The sequence below is a fragment of the Lethenteron reissneri genome, chromosome 25 (genome assembly GCF_015708825.2).
Source record: "Lethenteron reissneri isolate LAM-NWPU_2019-01 chromosome 25, ASM1570882v1, whole genome shotgun sequence".
NCBI classification, from domain to species: Eukaryota; Metazoa; Chordata; class Hyperoartia; order Petromyzontiformes; family Petromyzontidae; genus Lethenteron; species Lethenteron reissneri.
In genome coordinates, this window is record NC_083803.1 from 1,864,297 (window position 1) to 1,886,872 (window position 22,576).

At 46.7% G+C, this 22,576-nt stretch overlaps 1 protein-coding gene across 1 annotated transcript in view; it reads left to right on the forward strand.

Moving 5' to 3' along the window:
- The first annotated feature begins 3,396 nt into the window (after positions 1–3,396).
- Positions 3,397–22,576, forward strand: part of LOC133346991 (palmitoyltransferase ZDHHC17-like) — a 34,092-nt gene continuing 14,912 nt past the window's right edge. Inside the window, exons 1-6 of the mRNA XM_061558856.1 lie at positions 3,397–3,774; positions 6,827–6,921; positions 9,688–9,810; positions 14,083–14,160; positions 15,823–15,967; positions 17,618–17,682. Of these exons, the coding sequence (XP_061414840.1) occupies positions 6,827–6,921; positions 9,688–9,810; positions 14,083–14,160; positions 15,823–15,967; positions 17,618–17,682 (506 nt within the window). The 5' untranslated portion in view covers positions 3,397–3,774. The remainder of the gene's footprint in view (positions 3,775–6,826; positions 6,922–9,687; positions 9,811–14,082; positions 14,161–15,822; positions 15,968–17,617; positions 17,683–22,576) is intronic.

Sequence of the window (22,576 nt, forward strand, 5' to 3'; positions counted from 1 at the left end):
CCGCAGATATGGCCGACTGTGAGGGCGGGCACAAGCCGGCGTGAGTAGGTTAAACGTTGAGTTTTATAAGGGCACCACGGGGTGACCAGCCCCTCCCCACTCAGCCCCACCCCTCCCTCCCACCCCCCACCCAGCCCCTCCCCACCCTCCCCTCCCCACCCAGCCCTTCCCCACCCTCCCCACCCAGCCCCTCCCCACCCTCCTCTCTCCACCCAGCCCCTCCCATTTTTGGATTCATGACGGACGGACGGACACAATGATCCCCTGTTGGCTGATGTCACCAGGAGGTTCCTACCAGTATAATTTGGAGTTTGCGTGTCTCTCTCCCCGTGGTTTGCGTGGACTTTTTTTCTCCGGGTCCTCGGTTTTTCCCCTCCACATTTAGAAACACGCATTGAGATTATAATTTATGTTATTTCACTGCTATGAATGTCCACATGATAAGCCATTTTTTTGACCTTTAATTTGTGGCCAGTAGCTTCTGAAAAATAAGATAATAGCTCAGTGGGCTATTATCTTATTTTTCAGAAGCCATACCTGGTAAAAAAAAGTATGTTTTTAGTGATTTGCTTACATTTTATATACTTTGCATTCCTATCGTGTTTTGTATTGTTTGTTGTAATGACGTTCTGACCAGCCCCTAGGGGCCGTCCATAAATGACGTCACGCACCTGGGGGGTGAGACATTTGTGACGATGTGTGACGAGGGGGGGGGGGGTTTGAGAAATGTGACGTCACATCAAAATGCGCAACTTTAAACAAATATAGACAACACGTTTTACACATTAAATACGCACTACAATGACAATAGTTTATAGCGATTTGAAGCATATTTTATTATTTTTGGGAGGGGGGGCAGAGCTTTGTGACATCATATTTGAGGGGGGGTCTGACTTTTTGTGACGCCGTGTGACGAAGGGGGGGGGGGGGGGTCAAAAATCGCGTGACGTCATTTATGGACGGCCAGCTACTGGACATCTGTGAGAAAGATTACATGGTCAGCTGAACCAATCAAAACGGCGACCTCTGCATTGCAAGTCCATATTCATTACATTGCATCTCAAACAAACCAAATGTCTCAGTCGCCGGCAATTGTATGCAGCACTGAAAAACACCACCACAAGTGACGCATTGTTTTATTTGTGTGTTTGAGTGACTCAGGCAAAGGTGTATATTAACTTTTTCTTCTTTGTTCTTTCGGTAAAGTCACGTAGAATGGAAATAATAAAATAATAAAAATAAAACATAATAACATAATTCTCACGACGTTTCGGCCACAACGCAAGCAGCCGTCCTCAGGTGAAGAACAGGTCTGTCAGAAAGACAGCGTCTGAATGAACACCACCAGGCTTGGCAGCGTATATGATGGTTGGAGTGATGGCTTTGCGGATTGTGTAGTCGGAGTAACCATTAGCCTTAAGAGCTTGGCGTACGTGTTTGAGTTCACTGGCAATGTGTTCCTGGTCGGAGATGCATTGGGCTCTATGGTATAGAGTCTTGATGAGGGAATTCTTCTGGGATGGATGGTGGTGGGAATCCGGTTTTAGGTAAGCATCCGTGTGGGTGGCTTTCCTGTAGACAGAGTGGCTCATTGAACCATCAGGTCTCCTTTTGATTAGGACATCCAAAAAGGGTAGCTTGCCATCTTTTTCGACTCTTAAGGCTAATGCTTACTCCGACTACACAATCCGCAAAGCCATCACTCCAACCATCAAGAAGGATCCTGTTGAGGAGCCTTTCAAGACCATCACCTTACCCTACATTGCTGGGGTCACAAAAAAGATCTCCAAAATCCTGATAAAACACAAGATCCAGGTCCGATTCAACACAGTACATAAAATCCGTGATCTGGTCCCGTCTGTAAAAGATGTGGTTCCAGACATACAGTACCCTGGCGTCTACAAACTAAGTTTCCTCTGTGGTAGCAGTTACATTGGAGAAACCAAACGACATGTCTCGGACCGCATCCGTGAACATAAAGCAGACTTGAAACACGGTAGGACAAACACCTCAGCCGTGGCAGATCACTGTTATAATTCAGTGGGCTCACATGATATTGACTTCTCCAAGACAGAGGTTCTCTGCAAGCCATCTGGCTACCATGAGAGATGCGTTCATGAGGCGATCCACATATACAAACACAGAGACAATTTCAACCGAGAAGATGGATTCTGGCTTAGCAATCATTGGAAGGACGTAATAAACCATTTCGGATCTTAACTGATTGTGTTCACGTTTATGGTGACTTTCAGACCGCTTTCCACTCACTGGCATTGTATTCTTTGCGGGGAATGGATTCTTTGCTCCGCTGCAAGTTTCCCACTTCTACTCTCCCATTGGCATATTTCGTTGCTTCCTCTTAGTATCTTTCACACGACGGTCAATGGTACAGTGTAAAATAACAAATAGTATAAAATGTATATGCTTAATACAATGTACAAAGTAATATATAGTATCGTAATTGTATAGTTAATATACAGCAGTGTGATATACATTAGGGTGGGTAGAATAATACATAGTGTAATATTACAATGTATAAGGTTTAGGGTGGTTAATAGCAATACAGTATATCATTTAATGTTGGGTTTGTCTATGGCAGTATATAGTACGGTGTAGACTCGTGTGATGTAAGAGAATAAAGTTTAGATGGAAGCATATTATATTTTTTACGACGTAGAGAGGCAAAAAAACAAAACAAAAACCCCGCTTGCTAAATCAGCTGTGGCTACAACGTGTATCATCGCGCCCGTGCGTGTGAACGCCAATGTGAATGTGCAGTGTGGTGCGGCTCACGTGACAGGCACAACTCGTTACACTTTTTTCACCGGACCGCATGCGCGACTGCCCTTCCCATCACAACAGGCGGCGAATTCACTCAGCTGTGCGCATCGGCAGTGATGTGGTTGTAACTGTCAGCGTCTATGTAACAGCATGAAGATAGCCCCAAAAGCATATCTTACCTGAACTAAAAACGCGTACCTCGCTAAGTGTGCGTGTTTAAAGCTCTACCTGAAGCGCGGAAAAGTTACGCTAATTGAACGATGCAAGGCGCGCGCTATCTAGCCAGCATTGGATTGGCAAATGGCTGTTATTTATAATATAAATCATTCCCCAATTGTGTTGTTTCCTTCATAACCACGGTTGCTGACCACAGGACCACAATGGGGGGTTCGTGTCCCTTTCAAAAGTGTCGCTTCGAGCCTTTCAGTGTTGTTCCTCGCAGTCGCGTCACGACGAGACAGGTTGGATCTTTGTTTTCCCCAACAGCAAAGAGTGCAATCCTCTCATGTGGCGTGACACTGCGGGAAGGAGTGGCCACCCACCGCCTCCACTCACGCAGAGTGAAACGAGGAAGTGCGTGCGGCAACAGCAGCAGCAGCAGCCAGGCACGAGGCGTGAGATCACGGCGTGAAACCCGGAGATCCTGGGGAATCCAGCACCCCCCCCCCCCAGCGTGAGTGGGGTCCCAGCGTGAGATCACGGCGTGAGATTTGGAGATATTGGTGAATCCAGGTCCCCCCCACCGGCGTGAGTGGGGTCCCAGCGTGAGATCTCAGCGTGAGATCCGGAGATATTGGTGAATCCAGGTCCCCCCTCCAGCGTGAGTGGGGTCCCAGCGTGAGATCTCAGCGTGAGATCCGGAGATATTGGTGAATCCAGGTCCCCCTCACCGGCGTGAGTGGGGTCTCAAGGTGAGATCTCAGCGTGAGGACCCATCCAGGCGTGAGGTTCCAGTGTGCGGAGGAGCCGCGCGCTCCGGCATCAAGGGGACAGGTGAGCGAACTGGCCGGCGTGTCGCCCTCGTCTCGAGCACTGGGGCTCGATCAACCAATTTAATTGCAATCTACGCCATGTGTCTCAATTGTCGTGCGTCTCTATTACCCTACTATGCTTATACCACGAGAGTAGTACCACTTATGGCTCAATGATTTGGGGAACATATCTAATTGCATTTTTCTGACATTGCGATTTGATTTGCGATTAAATTTGTTTAAGTTAAACTTCAGTTCAATATTCACTGTGTGATATATTAAAACACGTGATGGAGCATTATCACATGGTACCATCAAAATTTGAACTGCTCTATATCTTCTAATGCAAGGATGATAACTTAAGATATATGAATTGCTTCCAACATGTATTTATTAAAATGTTTGTATTGCAATAGAACAATCAAACATTGAACAATTAAGTTAAATAAGTAAAGTTATAATAATAAATAAAACAATTCCAATAAGAAAGTAAAAGGACTTTTCAAAGCGCAAAAAAAATCGCAGCCTTTGCGATTTGCTAATCGCATTGTTTCAAACTACTATTTCGATTTTAAATCGATTAATCGTTCGGCCCGAATACCACTGGCAAATGCATTGCATGTGTACCAGCCGGTTCTCAATAAAAGCGCTGTACAGTGTGGTCCAGCTGTCTTGTGGCCCCCAATTAATTGATCCCTAACATTTATTTTCCCCTTTGCTTATTCATTTTCTGTTTTTCACACCCATTGGAATGCAACTTCATTACGTTTTAGAGAATGAAATGGGTGGGTCACAAGACCATCTGGAGCACTTTGTACAGTGGTTTAGGGTTACGATGTTTGGGATGGGCTAAGGTGTACTGTGTCTCGCACACCTACAGCTGTCGTGAGCGTGGTCCCCCACTTCCACGATTCGCCGTGCCTGGCATCACGCTATTATCGCGTTTGCCACCCGTTGGCTTGAGCCGTGCCTGTGATGAGGACTGGCACGGCGGGATGTTGAGGGCTGCGGCCAATTGTGACCCACGTGGCTGTACGGGATGGCCTTATCGTGGAGTAAACCGTCTGGAGTTGTTGTGGTGGTGGTGGTGGTGAGGAGGTTATGATTTACCAAGGGGTTGTAAAGTCAAGTTACTTGTCCTCTGCGTTCACAAGGCAATTGCGAGTGATGGCACGTGCAGAGTCCGGCGCACGGGGTCAGCACACGCGTGTTTCTGGGCATGCGGTGCACGTGGAAATGGTGCTCGTGTGATTTGCTTGGGGAAAAGAAGCGGCCAGTTTCCGTGACCTGTATCCAATAGACGGTGCAAGTGTGTCCACGAGCTTTGGGGTAAAACACTTCCGCGATCTTTACGTCAAATTCCTAAAAAGAACATGACGATGTATTTTTACGATTCGATTTTACGGTTCGGCTGAGGTGGCCGCCTCGTATGCTTTACGCCCTACTCTGAACGCAACAGCCATTTGTTTTTAATGTACGTGGAGTTGGAACTTCAAAGGCAGTCGTCTTTATTTTTAGAAAAAATATACCGGTAGTTTTTGACGCGCGTTCACGAAACTGAATTTCACGTTCACGATCCAGGCGTGGGTTAAAAAAACTCAACTTCATCTGACAGCTTTGTATTTTGAGCATTTGTCCCTCATCGAGAAAGATACAAATTATATTTTTTGTAATACCTGAATTACAGTCCTCTAATGGGTCGTATACATTGCCCGAGTAAAACGAACACTTCACGATTGCACTCGTGATCAGCCGCGCTTGTTAAGTATCTGAAATGTACGTCCGAATTCGTGGCATTAGCCAGTACTGTTTGTAGATTTCTATTGAAAGTGCTCTCTTGACCGTAACTGCGCGTCCTCACGCTAAAGCGACGCGCAGAGCTATTGCCATGGACTGCGAAAATGGCACGCAAATGCAACAGCAGCAATGACCCCCCCCCCCCACTCTGCCGGGTCTTGGTGCAGTAGAGCCCAGTTGGGACGCGTGGTCGCAGCTAACAGGGATATGGAAGTAGTGTGGTGTGTGATACCCTCGTCATTAACGTGATCATCATCGTCTCTATCATCCGTCTTCATCATTCTCATTATCATACATTGTCATCGGAGTCCATCGTGATGAGTCTTCACTGGGTGGAGTGGTGCTGATACAGTATTGGTTTCCACACTGCGCTCTGAACATGGGAAGCCGAGTTTAACTCCCAGCCACGACTAAAATCAATGGCACGTGATACCCTGAACCAGTCCTGGGCCCCCTCCTTCACCAGTCAGCACTGACCAGTGTGGCGAAGTATGGTCAAACAACCTTCAAGATGGGCATGGCATGAGGAGGAATTAATCCACGAGTGGATTGACAAAGCGTTGAAAATTATAATGTATTAGATGGGTGATATGTAATAATCGGTTAAATATTGTAAAACAAAAGGTTTGAAACGAAATATATTCTTTTTTAATCATGGTTGATGAGCACAGGGTACCACAGGCCCCAAATGTCAAGGGGCTAACAACAAAACAGCATTATTGAAGGCGTAACCGGTGATATATTTCTTGAATTGAGCAAGGTTCTAAGAACTTGGGGGGGGGGGGGGGACCGTGGGAGGAAATTCCAAAATCGAGCAGTGCAAGTGTAATGACGACTTATCACACTTCTCTTGAGATGGCACTTTATTGAAGACACGTTCACTTGACATCAGGCAGAGACCCCCCCACTGCAACAGCCCTGAGTCTCCCGCGCATCTCCCTTTTATACCAACCGAGGCCACGCATCCCTTCTCGATCATTCTCGCTGACTGGACGCTCGCTCCACCGGCAGACGCTACCGTCATATTGTCATCTTCCGTCACCTAACCACGCTCCCTTTTCGAATATTCCCGTAGCCACCGGTCCCTTCGCACCCACAACTGACTCCCCTGTCATTACCTCCCGTGGCGACGAGTCCCCTCACGCCGCATGAAGGCCTCTATTGTCATGACACAAGGACAGAAGCAGGAAGAGAAGTGTGTTTGCTCTAAGTGGTTGATTTAAATTTGTCCGCGTGCGTACGCCGGTGTTGCCGATGCTGTGTGATGCTGTGTGCAGATGGGTTGTGAGCACGGAAACAAAGAGCAGCCTCAGAGGTGGCAGCAGGAAGTTGGAGTCGACATCCGTACGTGGGACATTGTCAAGGCCACTCAGTGAGTATTCCTGTTGCACGGTTACAACCAACTGGCTTCGTTAATGCGGTAGATCAGTGTTCTTCACTAATTTTCATAGAGGGGGGCCACTTCTGCCGATAACACATCACGAGTTTGAGGCCGCCACACATTTTTAACTATTGGGTTTGACAGCATGATGGGGGTGTTTTCACATTTGTGTATTGTCGGGGGCTGCACCTCATCGGCCGCACCTCATGGGCCGCACTAAAGGCCACCAGTGACCCGCAGGCCTTGCAATGAAGACCGCTGCGCGAGATTCATCGTTTAACTCCACGTACATGAAGGCCACATTCAACTATAATGTACATGGTCACCAACGCTCCCAACTATTTGATAACAGCACACGTTGCTTTGTTGTTACCAGAAAATAGCTTTCTGCGCAAGTGAGTCATTAACTGTGGCGACATGTGGATGCCACTTGGGAACCAGCTATTTGTCTAAAAATATCTTCTTGCCATCCAAGAGAAACTCTACTTATAGGAAATGTCTCTTTTCTGTGAAAGTAACCAAATAAGATGCCACAGAAAAGAGGGTTTTGTAATGGAGAACACATTATAAGCAACACGTAAAAACCCACTCAGTTCTGTTTTTATCAGCAATTCAATATTAAACAAATAAACTACAGATGTCATCTGATCCGATTTGCTTGTAGACATTGGTCATGACTTTAATGTCAAATATACTCACTTCACCTTAACCACAGATCACCGGGAGAGACTAAGTCAGCAACCTTCACGCTTGGGCCACTTCATATTGCCTGTGACAATGGCAGTCAATGTCACAATTTTCAAGTGTAGAACCCCGATTTGATAGAAAGAGGAGCAGATCAACATGTCATCTTAATAACTGAGCAAACTTGGTATTGTAGACTTTAGCTGCCAAGCGGCCAGGAATTAGGAATGTGTTAAGTTTGGTCTCAAATCTCTCTCTGTGGAGCTTTCAGTTGTATCCCCCCTCATTTGCATCGGCTCTTTTTAAGGGACTTGTTTTTTTTCTCCCATATTGCAAAACCACTCCCTTAATCGCACCGGCCAATTTATTTCAAGGTGGGGATCCAGCTGTAAATGAGTCGTAAAGCTTAGTGAGCCTTTCCCGAGTAAAGGACATCAGTTGCTAAGCGTTTGGATAGGCTTTCCAACCACATACAACGGAATACTGTACAGCATATTCTTGGTTCTTTCGGTAAAGTCACGTAGAAGGGAAACAATGAAATAATAAAAATATAAAAAATAAAATTCTCACGATGTTTCGGCTGCAACACAAGCAATGTGAAAAACACAGCAAGAAATTTTGAAAAAAGTGGCGGGTTTTTTCTTTACGTTAGCAAAAAAAATCCGCCACTTTTTTCAAATTTTCTTGCTGTGTTTTTCACACCTGATGATGATTGCTTGTGTTGTAGTCGAAGCGTCGTGAGAATTTAATTGTTTCATATTTTTATTATTTTATTGTTTCCCTTCTACGTGACTTTACCGAAATAACCAAGAATATGAATCCCTGCAGTCACGAAAGCTTTAAATCGGAATACAGCATGTTAACGTCTTGCGAATAAAATACGTTTTTTTCTTCCCGTGAGTTCAATTGTTGCCATCCCAAACCCTGTTGTATTCAGCTATTTCGCAATGTTTGACTTGTGATGAGGCCAGGTTTAGCGCTTTAAATAGAAGCACTGCAGCAGCTGGTCCGGCTGCATAAAACCAGGTTTTCCAGTTCTTTGGAATTTGCAGCTACATCCACAGAAACGTCCTGGGATGCATAATTTCAGGTTTTGGTTGTGCATTGTCTTATCGTGTATTCGTATGCAAATGAGGCAAATTTGACGACATTCAATTAATAATAATCTGTTTCTGTAGTGCAGCAAGGTATATTATTATTCTATTGCTTGCTGTTTGTATTTGTGTCTTTATATAGAGGGCATTGCGTAAAACCACTGCTATGCGCCCACGTCTATGCTCCTCACAGTGAAGTGTTGTCAACCCCCACGGCTGCACGGTGTAGATGGGGCATCACGCAGGGTTGGAATCGCAATAAAGGCTGCACATGTGTCATATTCTGCTGGTTGGGATTTTTTTGTAATTAAATTATTCCAGCCCTGCAGGTATCAAGAGTGTGCCATTTCACGTCACATGGGGATATTTCTGCTGAGAAGCCCAGTGTGAGAGTTTTCGGCTTTTTAGCACCGAATTAAAGTCTGGCACTTGTGGTCCGTACATATGTGACCCAGTAAATAGCCGTCATAATCCTGCATCGGTACATTTGATCTTCACTGGCATTCTTAGAGCACATACGCTATTGCAAAGGTGCTATTTTTAAGCATTGTAAGATTCAGAGAACATTTACGTTTTGAGTCTACTGCGGAACTGGCTGACAGTGACACATTCCCGAGAGCAACCGGTAACGAGTTTCAAGTAGACGGGCTGGACAGCGCAAAGCCTGCGAGGGCCGTCTTGGTGCATGGGCCAATCGGGTCACCACGTGCTGCCGACTGGACACACTCACTTTGGCAGCTGTGTGCAGATCCAAATGCATGCCGATGTAATCTAGTGCCACGTGGCCCTGGCTGCTGTAAGATCTGGATATAACAATGCACATTGACGACTGAGCATGAGGCATGACATTATTTGGAGTTCAGTATCCCGCATAGATCTGTGTCTCTTTTAAACAGAGTTCAAGTACTCGATTCGAAATAAAAACCAGCACGTTTGATTTGAGAGATGTGGGCGCGTGCCGCTTCTCTCCGCCCGCCAGGTATGGTTTGCTGGAGCGATGTCGCGAGCTCGTGGAGGCCGGGAAAGACGTGCGGGAGCCGGACGCCGAGGGCATCTCCCTGCTTCACTGGGCCGCCATCAACAACCGCATAGACGTGGCCAAGTGCGTGTTTGCAGTGTGTTCTTCTTCGTCTCTGTCGATATCGACGATCGCTTTGCCATCACGGTGGTTGCTGTCTCTTTCCCGTGGAGTCTCTGATGCCCGTGTGGGTCGGTGCGGGGTAGGCAGCGTGTGATCTGGTATTATTTCACCGGCTGCTGTTTTATTGCTTACTCGTCGCCAGTTTTCGAAACATATTGTTCCTTCGTGTGTCTTGGCTCCCCACTAAACTCTTACCTGCTCCAATATTTTAAGTGCGGCAACTTTTCATCGTCTGCTTCAGATCATTTTTGTACCTTGTGCCCTTCTCCTTGCAAATGTTTTCCTTATTCTAACAGACCAAAGAGCATCTGCTTAGGTAGGCGATTGTGGACATTCAAACACAGTATCGTATGTCTGCCGCACATTCAAAACATCTCTCATGTCTGCATGGCAAGGCATGGTGAGGCCGTCATCCAGCAGTGGATTGACAATGCACTGCACAATTGTACTTGCATGGTCTTATTTTGCATCAGTGTTAGGTGCAGTCTCGGTACTAAATTTACCACATTTCACTTTTGCTCACACGTTAAATTCTACCCAGACATCTGTCTTAGATTGCACCATTACAAATACTTTTTACATAGTCATACCAAAAAAAGTAGTGTGTTGGGAATTAATCTCTACGGATATATTTGTAATACCTCTTTATTACTATATGGAGAGCCGATGTGAAATAAACCTCCCACCCCACACACAACATTGTGTTCCTTAAAACATTCTTGCAAGAACAGCCCACGTACTACCGTGTGTGTGCCTCAAATGTGGTCCAAGTGGCTTGCGTTTGCGATTAGAGCAGCCTCGTGGCCTGTGACGATGACGGATTCACGATCGCTTTTTCATTCTACAATCGATAATTATTTTAAATTTTCTCTTGCAGCAAATGTTGTGTGCTCTCTAGAAGCAGCAAGGGTCACATGAACCTGATGCCTTATACAAGTTATCCGAGCAATTGGATTCTTACACGCACCATTCAATGCATTTATTATGTAGCGTAATAATTGATTTTAATTGAAAATTGGATACGATGTCTCACATATGCTAGTTAACTTTGTATTCTAGTCGACGGGTTTTAATATATGGCTGTGCAACCTATTCCAGGCGAGGGCCACCTACAGAGTCTCTTAAATCCCCGCAGGCCAAGAAGGCCATGTGGTTATATTCACAGACGTGACCTCACCCTCTTCGATGCAAGTGGGCATGGTAGCCTAGTAATCAGCCCGCCGAGGTGTCCGCCGAGCATAGGTGTGCCGCTGTTGGTCGCATGTTCGTCAAAACCACACTGTGGGCTCTTTTTCCGGCCCGTGGGCAGTAGATTGTACACCGCTAGTTTAACATAACGTGACATTTCTAGCTGCCATGTAGCCCTGAAATGCTGTTAGACTCTACAATGTTCATTGAACGTCGGTATTTATTTTTCGATTTAAAGCTTTCGTGACTGCAGGGATTCATCTTCTTGGTTCTTTCGGTAAAGTCACGTAGAAGGGAAGTAATAAAATAATAAAAATAAAACATAATAAAACAATTCTCACGACGTTTCGGCCACAACGCAAGCAGCCGTCCTCAGGTGAAAACCAGGTCCGTCGAGGCGACAGAGTCTGAATGAAACAGCAGACGGGCTTGGAGCATATATATAATCTGGGCGCATTGACAAAGGAATTTGCATATCAACAGGAATTTAGCATATTTATGGGAAATGCAGGAATGTAATTAGTACTGCATATGCATGTGCATTATGCAGGATTAACAGCATCAAAGGGAGCTGCAGTTACTGCTGCTGCAGTAGTTGCTGCTGCTGCTGCAGTTTCTGCTGCTGCTGCAGTTGCTGCTGCTGCTGCAGTTGCTGCTGCTGCTGCACTTGCTGCTGCTGCTGCACTTGCTGCTGCTGCTGCACTTGCTGCTGCTGCTGCAGTTGCTGCCTTATCCATTTTAATATAACACTATGTATTATTCTACCCACCCTAATGTGTATCATACTGCTATATGTTTACTGTACAATTACGACACCATACATTACTCTGCACACTGCACCATGCCAGTGAGTGGAACGCGGTCTGAAAGTCACCGTTAACGTGAACACAATCAGTTAAGATCCGAAATGGTTTATTACGTCCTTCCAATGATTGCTAAGCCAGAATCCATCTTCTCGGTTGAAATTGTCTCTGTGTTTGTATATGTGGATCGCCTCATGAACGAATCTCTCATGATAGCCAGATGGCTTGCAGAGAACCTCTGTCTTGGAGAAGTCAATGTCATGTGAGCCCACTGAATTGTAACAGTGATCTGCCACGGCTGAGGTGTTTGTCCTACCGTGTTTCAGGTCTGCCTTATGTTCACGGATGCGGTCCGAGACATGTCGTTTGGTTTCTCCAATGTAACTGCTACCACAGAGGAAACTTAGTTTGTAGACGCCAGGGTACTGTATGTCTGGAACCACATCTTTTACAGACGGGACCAGATCACGGATTTTATGTACTGTGTTGAATCGGACCTGGATCTTGTGTTTAATCAGGATTTTGGAGATCTTTTTTGTGACCCCAGCAATGTAGGGTAAGGTGATGGTCTTGAAAGGCTCCTCAACAGGATCCTTCTTGATGGTTGGAGTGATGGCTTTGCGGATTGTGTAGTCGGAGTAACCATTAGCCTTAAGAGCTTGGCCTACGTGTTTGAGTTCACTGGAAATGTGTTCATGGTCGGAGATGCATTGGGCTCTATGATATAGAGTCTTGATGAGGGAATTCTTCTGGGATGGATGGTGGTGGGAATCCGGTGCAGCAGCAGCAGCAACTGCAGCAGCAGCAGCAGCAACTGCAGCAGCAGCAGAAACTGCAGCAGCAGCAGCAACTACTGCAGCAGCAGTAACTGCAGCTCCCTTTGATGCTGTTAATCCTGCATAATGCACATGCATATGCAGTACTAATTACATTCCTGCATTTCCCATAAATATGCTAAATTCCTGTTGATATGCAAATTCCTTTGTCAATGCGCCCAGCTTATATATATGCTCCAAGCCCGTGTGCTGTTTCATTCAGACTCTGTCGCCTCGACAGACCTGGTTTTCACCTGAGGACGGCTGCTTGCGTTGTGGCCGAAACGTCGGTATTTATTTTAAAGTAACAACTCACTGGAAACTTCTGCTCTCTGATTTGTGCATTGTTATGCATCTCCCTCCTCACCAATAAGTCAGGCAACATTACCTCCCATGCCTTGGGTCACCATATTCCAAACAAGATTTTGTGTGTCATTTGGGATTACTAAAAAGCCCAATTTAATCTGAATGTCCCAGCTTGTTTACGGCTAACTGTTGCGAGGATATTCATGCACGCCTCAGAATTACCAGCTTATCATCCAAATAACCGGACTTAAAGAGACGTGATTAGTCTTAATATTCACCACAAAATTTCACAATGAAGTGCGGGATGGTATTTCATCATTTTTTTAACAAGCTTTCACTTTATTATCACCATGGTTAGTTCCCCTGCAACAAATATGTTGCCTTTGAGTAAGTGTGCAATTCTCTTTTGTGAAGAGGGCATTCACCGTCACTGTTGGCCAAGTCTGCAGTGTAGGTATTTGAATGCAAAAGGCAGTGAATTGATTAGAGCTGAGCTATCTGGTTAATAAAGTAATCGACTTCCAACGATAAGCAGTTGAGTTGCATGACTAATCGGATAACACGTAAGTAGTTGGGGTAAAAAATATCCCACTTCTGTTTCCACGTGTGCCACTGAACGGGAGGTGCTAGGCAGGGCTTGATTACGTCATTGGGATAACGGTCACGTCATGCTGGGCATGGCTTGCGGTGGGGGGGTGAGTTTCCACCTTCAGTAGGCAGGCTGTTGGTACCTGAGAAGTTGATCACAAAATCGTAGCTGTTTACAATTTTGGGTCGATTAGTCAGCTTAATGGACGAATCCATCCCATCTCTAGAATTGACTCTGACCCTGTCCACGAGTCCCAGCGGAGGCATTGGCACCAGACCGTCTCACCGCACGCTGTCTCGCCTGCGCCGAGTGGCAGGCACAACTTCAGGAGCAGCACCCACTGAAGCCATGCGTGTACATCCATACCTGTCCATGCACACACCTATGCCCTCGTCTTTTTCCCACGTGACATCCCCTCCGCGTCCCTACTCTTCCATCATCTCTGTATCAAGAATGTGGCTATGCCATACAAAGTAAGCGTATGTGAGCGGTATCCATTCTGGTGATAACACTGTTTTCTGTGCCTGTCCAGGTTTTACCTGTCGAAAGGAGCTGTTGTGAACCAGTTTGCGGGGGTTTTGAATGCCACGCCAATGCACTGGGCTGTCAGGTAAGGTTCTGTGGAGATTGTCACTATTTAACATCAACAGCGCAATCCTTGTGGAGTGATTACGGCCCGATGCCACCGTATTGGTGGCAGTTTGAAATATTCATAGAGTAACACTTAGAGCAATGGTCATTATTTAGCAAGGAGGCAATTCATGGAACCTTCAGGCCTCTGGTCTCAGGAATGTATTGGATTTCTGTGTGTTGATACTGCTCCATGTATTGCCCTTGCACATCTGATTTAATCTCAGATCCTGTTTTGTTGGCCCCTCAGCATTCCTCGTCTTGATTTCTCCTTCTTTCAACATTATTTGGTTCCTAGATTTTAGTTATCAGAGCTAGAATGTGGCGCTTCTTTAGGAAGTGATTGGTAACTTGACCGAGAGCATCAACGCACCAGACTAGAGAACACAGTTCGATCCCAGGGGGCTGCCTGGATTGAACTCCACGGTCTCAGTGGCGCCAGCTCGACAATTTCACATCGGAGTTACCCAGTCTCCTCTTTTTACCACTGTTAATCTCTTATCCACACAACATATTTACATTCTACTCTCATGAAATATATCACATTACCAGCGCGTCTATTTTAGAAAATGTTTTCATCAATGTGTAGTGAGACCAACTGAGTTGCAGACGTTGTTCCTTTTAGAGGCTACACATTTATTTGTAACACAAAGGGGTAACTGCCCCTTCACCAGATACAGCCTAGGGTGGTGACCACCCAGCTAACTACTCTATACAGAGGAGTTACTGCTACGAAGGGTTGGGTCCCGACTCGGGTCCGCGACCAAGTGTTTGCCTCGAAGGACGTAGAGCTTCCAGCTTGAGATGTAGGGCTTCAGCTGGTGGATGTAGAGCTTCAGCTTGTAGAATGCAGCGACCTCGGTCCCTCTCAGGGACCCTCCTTATATCCCCCTACGGTCGGGGCTGCTCCGTCCCCTTGGCCCCGCCCCCTTCTGGAGCCTTCTAGCTCCCTCTCGATCCCTCTCGAGAGCTCTCCCTGGACACGTGATCACCCCCTAGTCCCCCCACGTGGGGGCCTCTCTATGGACACTCCAGATCACGTGTCTGCAGGGTCAACCAGAGTGTCATGGCCTGGGGCAACCCTGCCCTTGGGCTGACACTCTCCCGCTCCCTCTTGTAGGAGCCCCCACCGCACGCTATGTGTGGTGCCCACACTATCCAGTGCTCACCAAGCCCCGCTAAGGCTGGTACTACACCCGCTCACAGGGTGTCTGCGATGACGGTGCATTGCGTGCCCTGGCCCTCTCAGGCCGGCTACATTACAGTGACATCCCCGATGTCACTACAAATGCATTCTACTGTATTTGTAATGTTTAGGTATATATGCAGTAAGTGCAGAGTGTGTGCTCAGCTCATGCGACCCATAATTCTATATTTTTTCCACGTCCTTCATTTTATCATTTGCCCTGAGCCTGGGCTGTCAGATATATTCAAAGAAATAGGGATTGCCCACACTTTACCCTCCCCCCCCCCCCACACACACACAAGTAACCTGCCAATTGGCTAACTGCACAAAGAGTTAGTCCTAACACAATTCCTGATTATATTGGATCTCTTTCTTTTCTTAACTTCCCCCTGGTGACCCCCTTACTCAACCGTTGCTCAGTCTTTCCACCTCCCGTTGGCCCGTTATCCATTGCAGGCAGGGGCATCTGGAGATGGCGGTATTGCTCATGTCCTTTGGTGGAGACCCTGGCCTGTGGGACGACGAGGGCGGCTCGTGCCTGCACACAGCCGCGCAGTTCGACCATCCTCACATCATTGCCTATCTGCTCGCAAAGGGCCAGGTGAGAGAGATGTCTCGGTCAGTTGGGTCCATTGGGCTCCTTTGCATTGCTCGTGCCTCCAAGTTTAATTATAACGGATCAGATTTCAGACACTGAAGTATATTGATGCTGACACAAAAGAATATTGCCTTTGAAAATATTCTTTCTCGTACATGTTGTGGAAATTCAGAGGTTTTTGATTTTATATACAGGGTGTTTCAGAAGAATGGACCCAATTTCAAAGCAGTATATTTTATGAGGGCAACATGTTACAATTACACAAAAAGTTACAAACGGTTTAATGAGTTATCAAGTTTTACTAACCATTTTATAAATGCTCTATGTGCCCTCCACCTGCTGTAGGACAACATCGAGACGATAGTTGAATTCATCCCAAACGCCTTTCAAAGTCTCTTCTTCCACTGAAGTCACCACTGCGGTGATTCTGTTTTTGAGGTCATCCAGATTAGTTGCTAATGGTGGCACAAAAACACGGTCTTTGACGTATCCCCACAAGAAAAAGTCTCGGGGTGTGATGTCTGGGGATCTTGGGGGCCAAGAGTGTAGCGCCAAGTCTTGGGGTCCCGTGCGAATGACTGAGGCTAGGGGCTGTTTCTGCGCTGGGAGAGGCATCTAGCGGTAATCATTTGAAACGTTATGCCCCGCCCTCTCTATGCCCCATCCTTTCGAGTGGTAAGAGTTTCATTCATGGGCGGTTCGTGGTAGCAGAGATATAGCGATTTCAAATCGGGTCCATCTTTTTTAAACACCCTGTACAGTATTTATATGTATAAAATCTTGACTTAAAGCTTTCAGTGTTTGCAGGAATTAATATTCTTGGGTCTTTCGTTAAAGTCACGTAGATAGGTTCAAATAAAATAACAAAAAATAACAAAAAAACTACTGACGTCTTGATCGCAACACAAGCAAATCGTCATTGACATGCTAATCTCTCACAATACAATAGCCACCTCCGCAGCTCCGTTGTCGTGGAGGTAGCTCTCCGATCTTACTTTAACATCACTAGCCCCGCCCACTTCGCTTATGACCCTTGGGCTACACACATTTCAAACCGTTTAAAACATCCTGCCTCAGCAGCTCTCCCGCTATGTTTTCTCTTGATGACGATGGCTTGTGTTGCGATCGAAACGTCGTAGTTTTTAGTTATTTTTTGTTATTTTCTTTGAACCTATCTGCGTGACTTTACCGAAAGACCCAAGAATATATATGTATAAAATTTGCTGATTGTAATTCACATTAATAGGTGATATAATAAATAAATACTGTAATTCAAGAAATATGTAATTCTTCACATCCTGTATCAGTGTAATATGGAGATTGTTGTCCGTCATTTGACTTATTTGGTTGTACATGACGTCATGCATGATATCTGCTTTCTCGTTATTGGGCAAACCAAAATGATTCTAAGCTGTGGACAATCTTAACAATAAAATATGCACAGTATTGTTATTATCTGTGTATAACTAAATTACAAAGTTACTTTTAAAATATTTAGTTCAGATTTCTGCAAAGTCAATGTATTTTTTCTTTCTGAAGCAAAGTAAATTTCTAATGTGCGATGTTGAGTCACGGGTACTTGTGACTGTGATTCCTGAACGTGTGATGGAATAAGCGGGGCTCTAGCGGTGACAATGTGTGTCTATCTTGCAGGACATTGATCTGCTTGACAAGCACGGGCGGACACCGATCATGTTGGCGGCACTTCGCACTCAGGGGTGAGTACAGAACCACGGTCATTGCAAACAGTTTCACGTTGTTAGGAATTGTCAGCTTCCACCACCAGATTGCCATACATGTTGCCGTCCATTGCCAACATGCGTGCCAGATTGTTATGGTAAGAGCCAAGCAAAAGGTTGATTCTTTTTAGTGCCTACATTTACATTAAATTAGTTGGCTTGTGGCCGCATCTGTGGTACTGCCTGCACGTATATGAGTCTATGCTTCTATTACCTTAAATCAATAGAAAATCTGACCTCTGTAGGCACATCCCTTTCTTCCTTGGGCCCCATCCCTTCCTGATTTGGCCCTAACCCTTCATGATCGGGCCCCTTTCAGCACTTCCCTCTTTTGGTTCTGCGCCTTTCCTTTTCAGGGCCCACCTCTTCTTCTTTCGGCCCCGCCTCTCTGTTAAGGCCCTGCCTCTTCCTCAGGACACTGGGTTGGGCTTATTTGGGTCGTGCTGGAGGTTATGGAAGAGGGTGGAGGCAGTGTGCGAGCGCACCAGTTGGTAGTGGTGGCCGGAGACATTAGGGATTGGGCGACTTCACTGCAATCACCAAATCCCTCTTTAGAGCCACAATATAAAAAAAATATAATAGATACACTGTGTTTATCTTATTAGCAGATGAAGAAAGAGACATACGTATGCATTTCAACAAACATACAGCCGGTTTTATTACACGAAACCCCACGTTGTTGGGTATGGCCTATTACGTTTACTTTTTTATTTGGAGGGAGGGAATTGAAGCCAAGTATGGTCTGGAAGGAACTGTAAAGCGAGGGAGACCTAACAGAGAGTGACTTTACGACGAAAGATATTGGTGCCAGAAAGATGTGGCACTACTTGAGCATATTGGCACAAGACAGGAAAGTGTAAACAAATGATAAAATGTGCAGTGGACACCTATGGGTTATCTGCCCATGGATCGTGATTATGATGGTTTGCTAATGATTTCAGAGTATGAAAATAATCCAGGTTCACAGTTACAAAATTGTCATTGGAAACCGTGAGGCCTATCATCCGAAAATGTATCTCCTTTCATTTTTGGCGTACCTCTAATTTACAACAATGGATTGTCAACTCACGTGGTAAAATATCGCATATATATGTACAGCCCTTGGTCAGTTCACTGCTGGATGAGATCCTCCCCACGCTGTGCGGGTCATTGACGTTATTGACCATACTTTATGCTCAACAGTGCATGGGGTGGTGAAGTTGGAGAGCGTAGACCCGTAGGAGCGTTTGGGTACACAGTTCAACAATTTATATTGCTGCAAAAGTGGATTGTCAGGAAACTATTGCACTGTACAGTACACATGGCACTGCATTGTGTACTGTTATCAGCACATACATTGTTTCGCGTGCACTCAAATTGCTGCTAATATATTTGTACAGGCAGAACAGTAAACAAATGTTTGTCTCTACATGAAATTTCAGTATTTTCGCCTCATCAGCTGTTGGTCTTTCTAGACCAGACTCATCCAGCAGCATTTGCTTACGTGAGCAAATATTTGTGTAAATGGTTTCGACTGTCTGTGTATACTCAGCAGAGTTAGAACCTGTGAAACAAATATCGGTGGGTTGCCAGAAATTATTGGCAAGAGCACTCTCTTTTCAAATAAGGGGTCTGGTTAATTACAAAATAAAGCAATATCGGGTGAAAAATAATTGTGTTGTTATTGCATTATGGATAAATACACAGACTTAATGTATTTATTAACTGACAGTGTATGGATGATGTATATTTATCAATGTTATATCACATTTATTACGTGCAAGGACTGATGGAAGCCTGTATTACCCACAATGCAGTTTGTGCTCACACCAATGTTGCACTGCGACCGTCTAATTTGATTGAACAAATCCAGCCATCACCAGTTCCCTCCAGTCACCACTGGCTCACTGGTGGTCAGTCGTCTTCTTCACTATCCTATCACAACTACCATGGTTACCGTGCCAATGAACTTCACATCTTGATTCCTCCACCAATGTTGAGGGCTCAAGTCTACCAGACACTGTCTCCTCTCATCCATACTGCATCAAACCACCACACTGCAGGTCACAACACTTATCTTTCTGCTTTTTTTCTCATACCACCCAACTTTGGAATTCCCTCCAAAATAGTAGATTTTACAAAGTTTGTATAACCCTGCTATATTCAATTCCCTCATTAGCGCTAAACAATTACACCTTTAAAAGTGATACAAAAGAATGCTATGTTCACTGTCCTGGAAGCGCGATAGGTTTCAGGTAAATCTTCCCATCATCGTCGATATCATCTTGCATAGCCATGATCTAACGACTGCCAGATTAGGCCCCTTCCCACATTGTCGCCATGCCCCCCCACGGTCTTGCGATGCTGTAATCCATCTCGCATGCAGTGGTCATCCACATGAGTGTGCATTCCTTTCTTTGGCTGCCATTCTATCACCAGCCTCATCTGTGGTCATCCCTTATATATATTTAAAAACGTACTTGAAGTCATGCTATGTAATGGGGAAAATGTCAAAACTGGGTGGTTTTTAACTTTTGCCGACAAAACTGGATCCCAAATGTCAAAACTGGGTGGTCTTGGAAAACGACAGGCAAAACAGGGTGGTGCTTTTTGATATGACAAAACTGGGTGATGTTCAATGTGGACAAATGTCAAAACTGGGTGAAGAAGGTGTACGATTTAATGTATCATTTTGTACACGTTTAGGTCCTTGCGTTATTCATCCATATGTTGCCACAGATTTAGAGCGTTCCAAATGATGTTTCTCGTGGCTCATGTTCCATACCTTGCACCACAAACTTCCCGTTTGCATACTGGCACAGTGTGCCAGCTCGCTTACTTGCCATTTGTATACTGGCACAGTGTGCCAGCTCGCTACTACAGTAACACTTACTTGCCATATGTTTACTGGCACAGTGTGCCAGCTTGCAACTACAGTAACACTTTCAGCTCGCGAACATACACGAACTTGCCATTTGTATACTGGTACAGTGTGCCAGCTTGCATGCTACACCTACTACAGTAGAACAATGGTAGATAGTGTTTGCGTCGAGAAGTATGGTGCTGCACACTTAGAACAAAACATGTTTGTTACATATATATAACTACTTCGACGGGCAAGAGCGCTTGTTGTGGCCCTTGGCGCGACAGAAGGAGCACCGCGTGAGGCCCAATGGGCCACCTTCGCCACGGTTGCGAATCCGACGCTTCTTCGGGCGGCCAGCCTTCTTCTGGCGAGGAGGTGGCATCATGGTGTTGTCGCGTTGCAGCTCCTCGGCAATGGGCAGCTCGATACCGGCAACCGAGGTCCATGTCGTGTTGATGGCAGAGACTTGGTAACACACCGCACATGCGTCGTAGAGCTCGGGCATCCGCCCAAACGCCATGAGGGCACGAATGTAGTGCCGACACGGCAAGCCCATCTGCTTCATGTACCCGCACGTGCACGACCGAGAGCTGAGATCGACTCGGCGCTTGGCAGAGGCGTAGGCGTCTGGATCCTTGACGTATGCACGCGTCGAGGTACTCTCGTAGACCTTGTACCTCGGGGCCAACGCCTGCTGAGCGTCGATGAGTCCTTGAGCGTACGGCGTAATGACATGCCCTTGAGCGGCCCACTTCTCGGCGTCGCTGCGGTGTGCAAAGGCCGTCGTCATCATGTCTTCCATGTGGTGCATGAGGAAGTGGAAGGGGTCCATCTCGCGAGCCGGCAGGGCCTCGCTGTTCGTGGACTCCACAAAGTTCGTCGTGCGCCAGCCGTACAATGGCGTCGTGTGGGGGTCGATCTTGTTGTAGTACGTGGCCGCCGCAGGCAGAGCTACGCCCAAGCAGCCCAAGGAGCTGCGGAACGCGGCCTCGGAGGCGCACCCTTGGGCATCGTAGATGATGCCTTGGAGGTCGGGCGTGAACGCGGAGCCGATGTTGTCCACGCCGTTGCAGATCAAATGCCGCGTGCAGTGGATGAGCATGAGGTCCTTTCAGTCGGAGGCTAGGATGCCCGTGCCACGATCGCAGAAGACCGGCGTGCCGTCGAGCTCGCTGTCGTTGGTCGTGCAGCAGTTGAGAAACCAGTCGTAGGCCGCTGCCGTCTCGGACGGCACCAGCGCCACGGCGAGAAGGACGTTGCGGTTGTTGCCGTCGCGCCCAACGAGGACGAGCATGGTTCCGTTGTAGGCGCGCGCCTTCATGTGCGACCCGTCGATGCCGACGACGCGTTGAAGACTTGGCTGCAACGAGCGTGCGATCGGGTTGCAGATGAACGCACCCCAGAAGATGCCCGCGTCTTCTCGCACACTGCAGGTCGTCGCGTTGAGCTTGCCGAACGTCTCCACCAGCGAGTTGATGAACTCAAAGCCTGCATGGGCCGCACTCTCGTTCGCCGCGATGCACGTGTCCTTGGCGCGGTACATCATCCGGGTTGGGACAATGACGCGAGCAACGTCGGCGACCTGGGCAATGACAGTCGGTGCGGAGGTACGGGGGTTGGCGCGAAAGGCCGAACGGGCTGTCGTGTTCGCCTCCACTTGGCGCTGCGTGATCTTGGTAGTGCCCGTGCAGCCGTGGTGATCCGTGCACAGCGCCGAGACGCGGAAGCCGCGTCGTTCCCCCGTGAGCTTCGTCAGCTTCACCTTGAAGGAACAAGGTGTTGAACTAGAGCAGACGATGGCAACGTGCCATCCGCCGCTTCGCTTGAGGTCAAGGACCGCGCGCTTGCCTTGTTGCAAAGCAAAGTCTTGGATGCCGTGGATGGCCTCGCGGTGCGTGGTAAAAGTCTTCTTGGGGTGGAGGGTTGCCATTCGAATGTGAGCCGCTCCTCCACCTGTTTTGTGAAAAATGCTTGTGAAAAATCACGTTTCTACGTCTACTTTCAATTTTTCACGAGACAATATGTCTA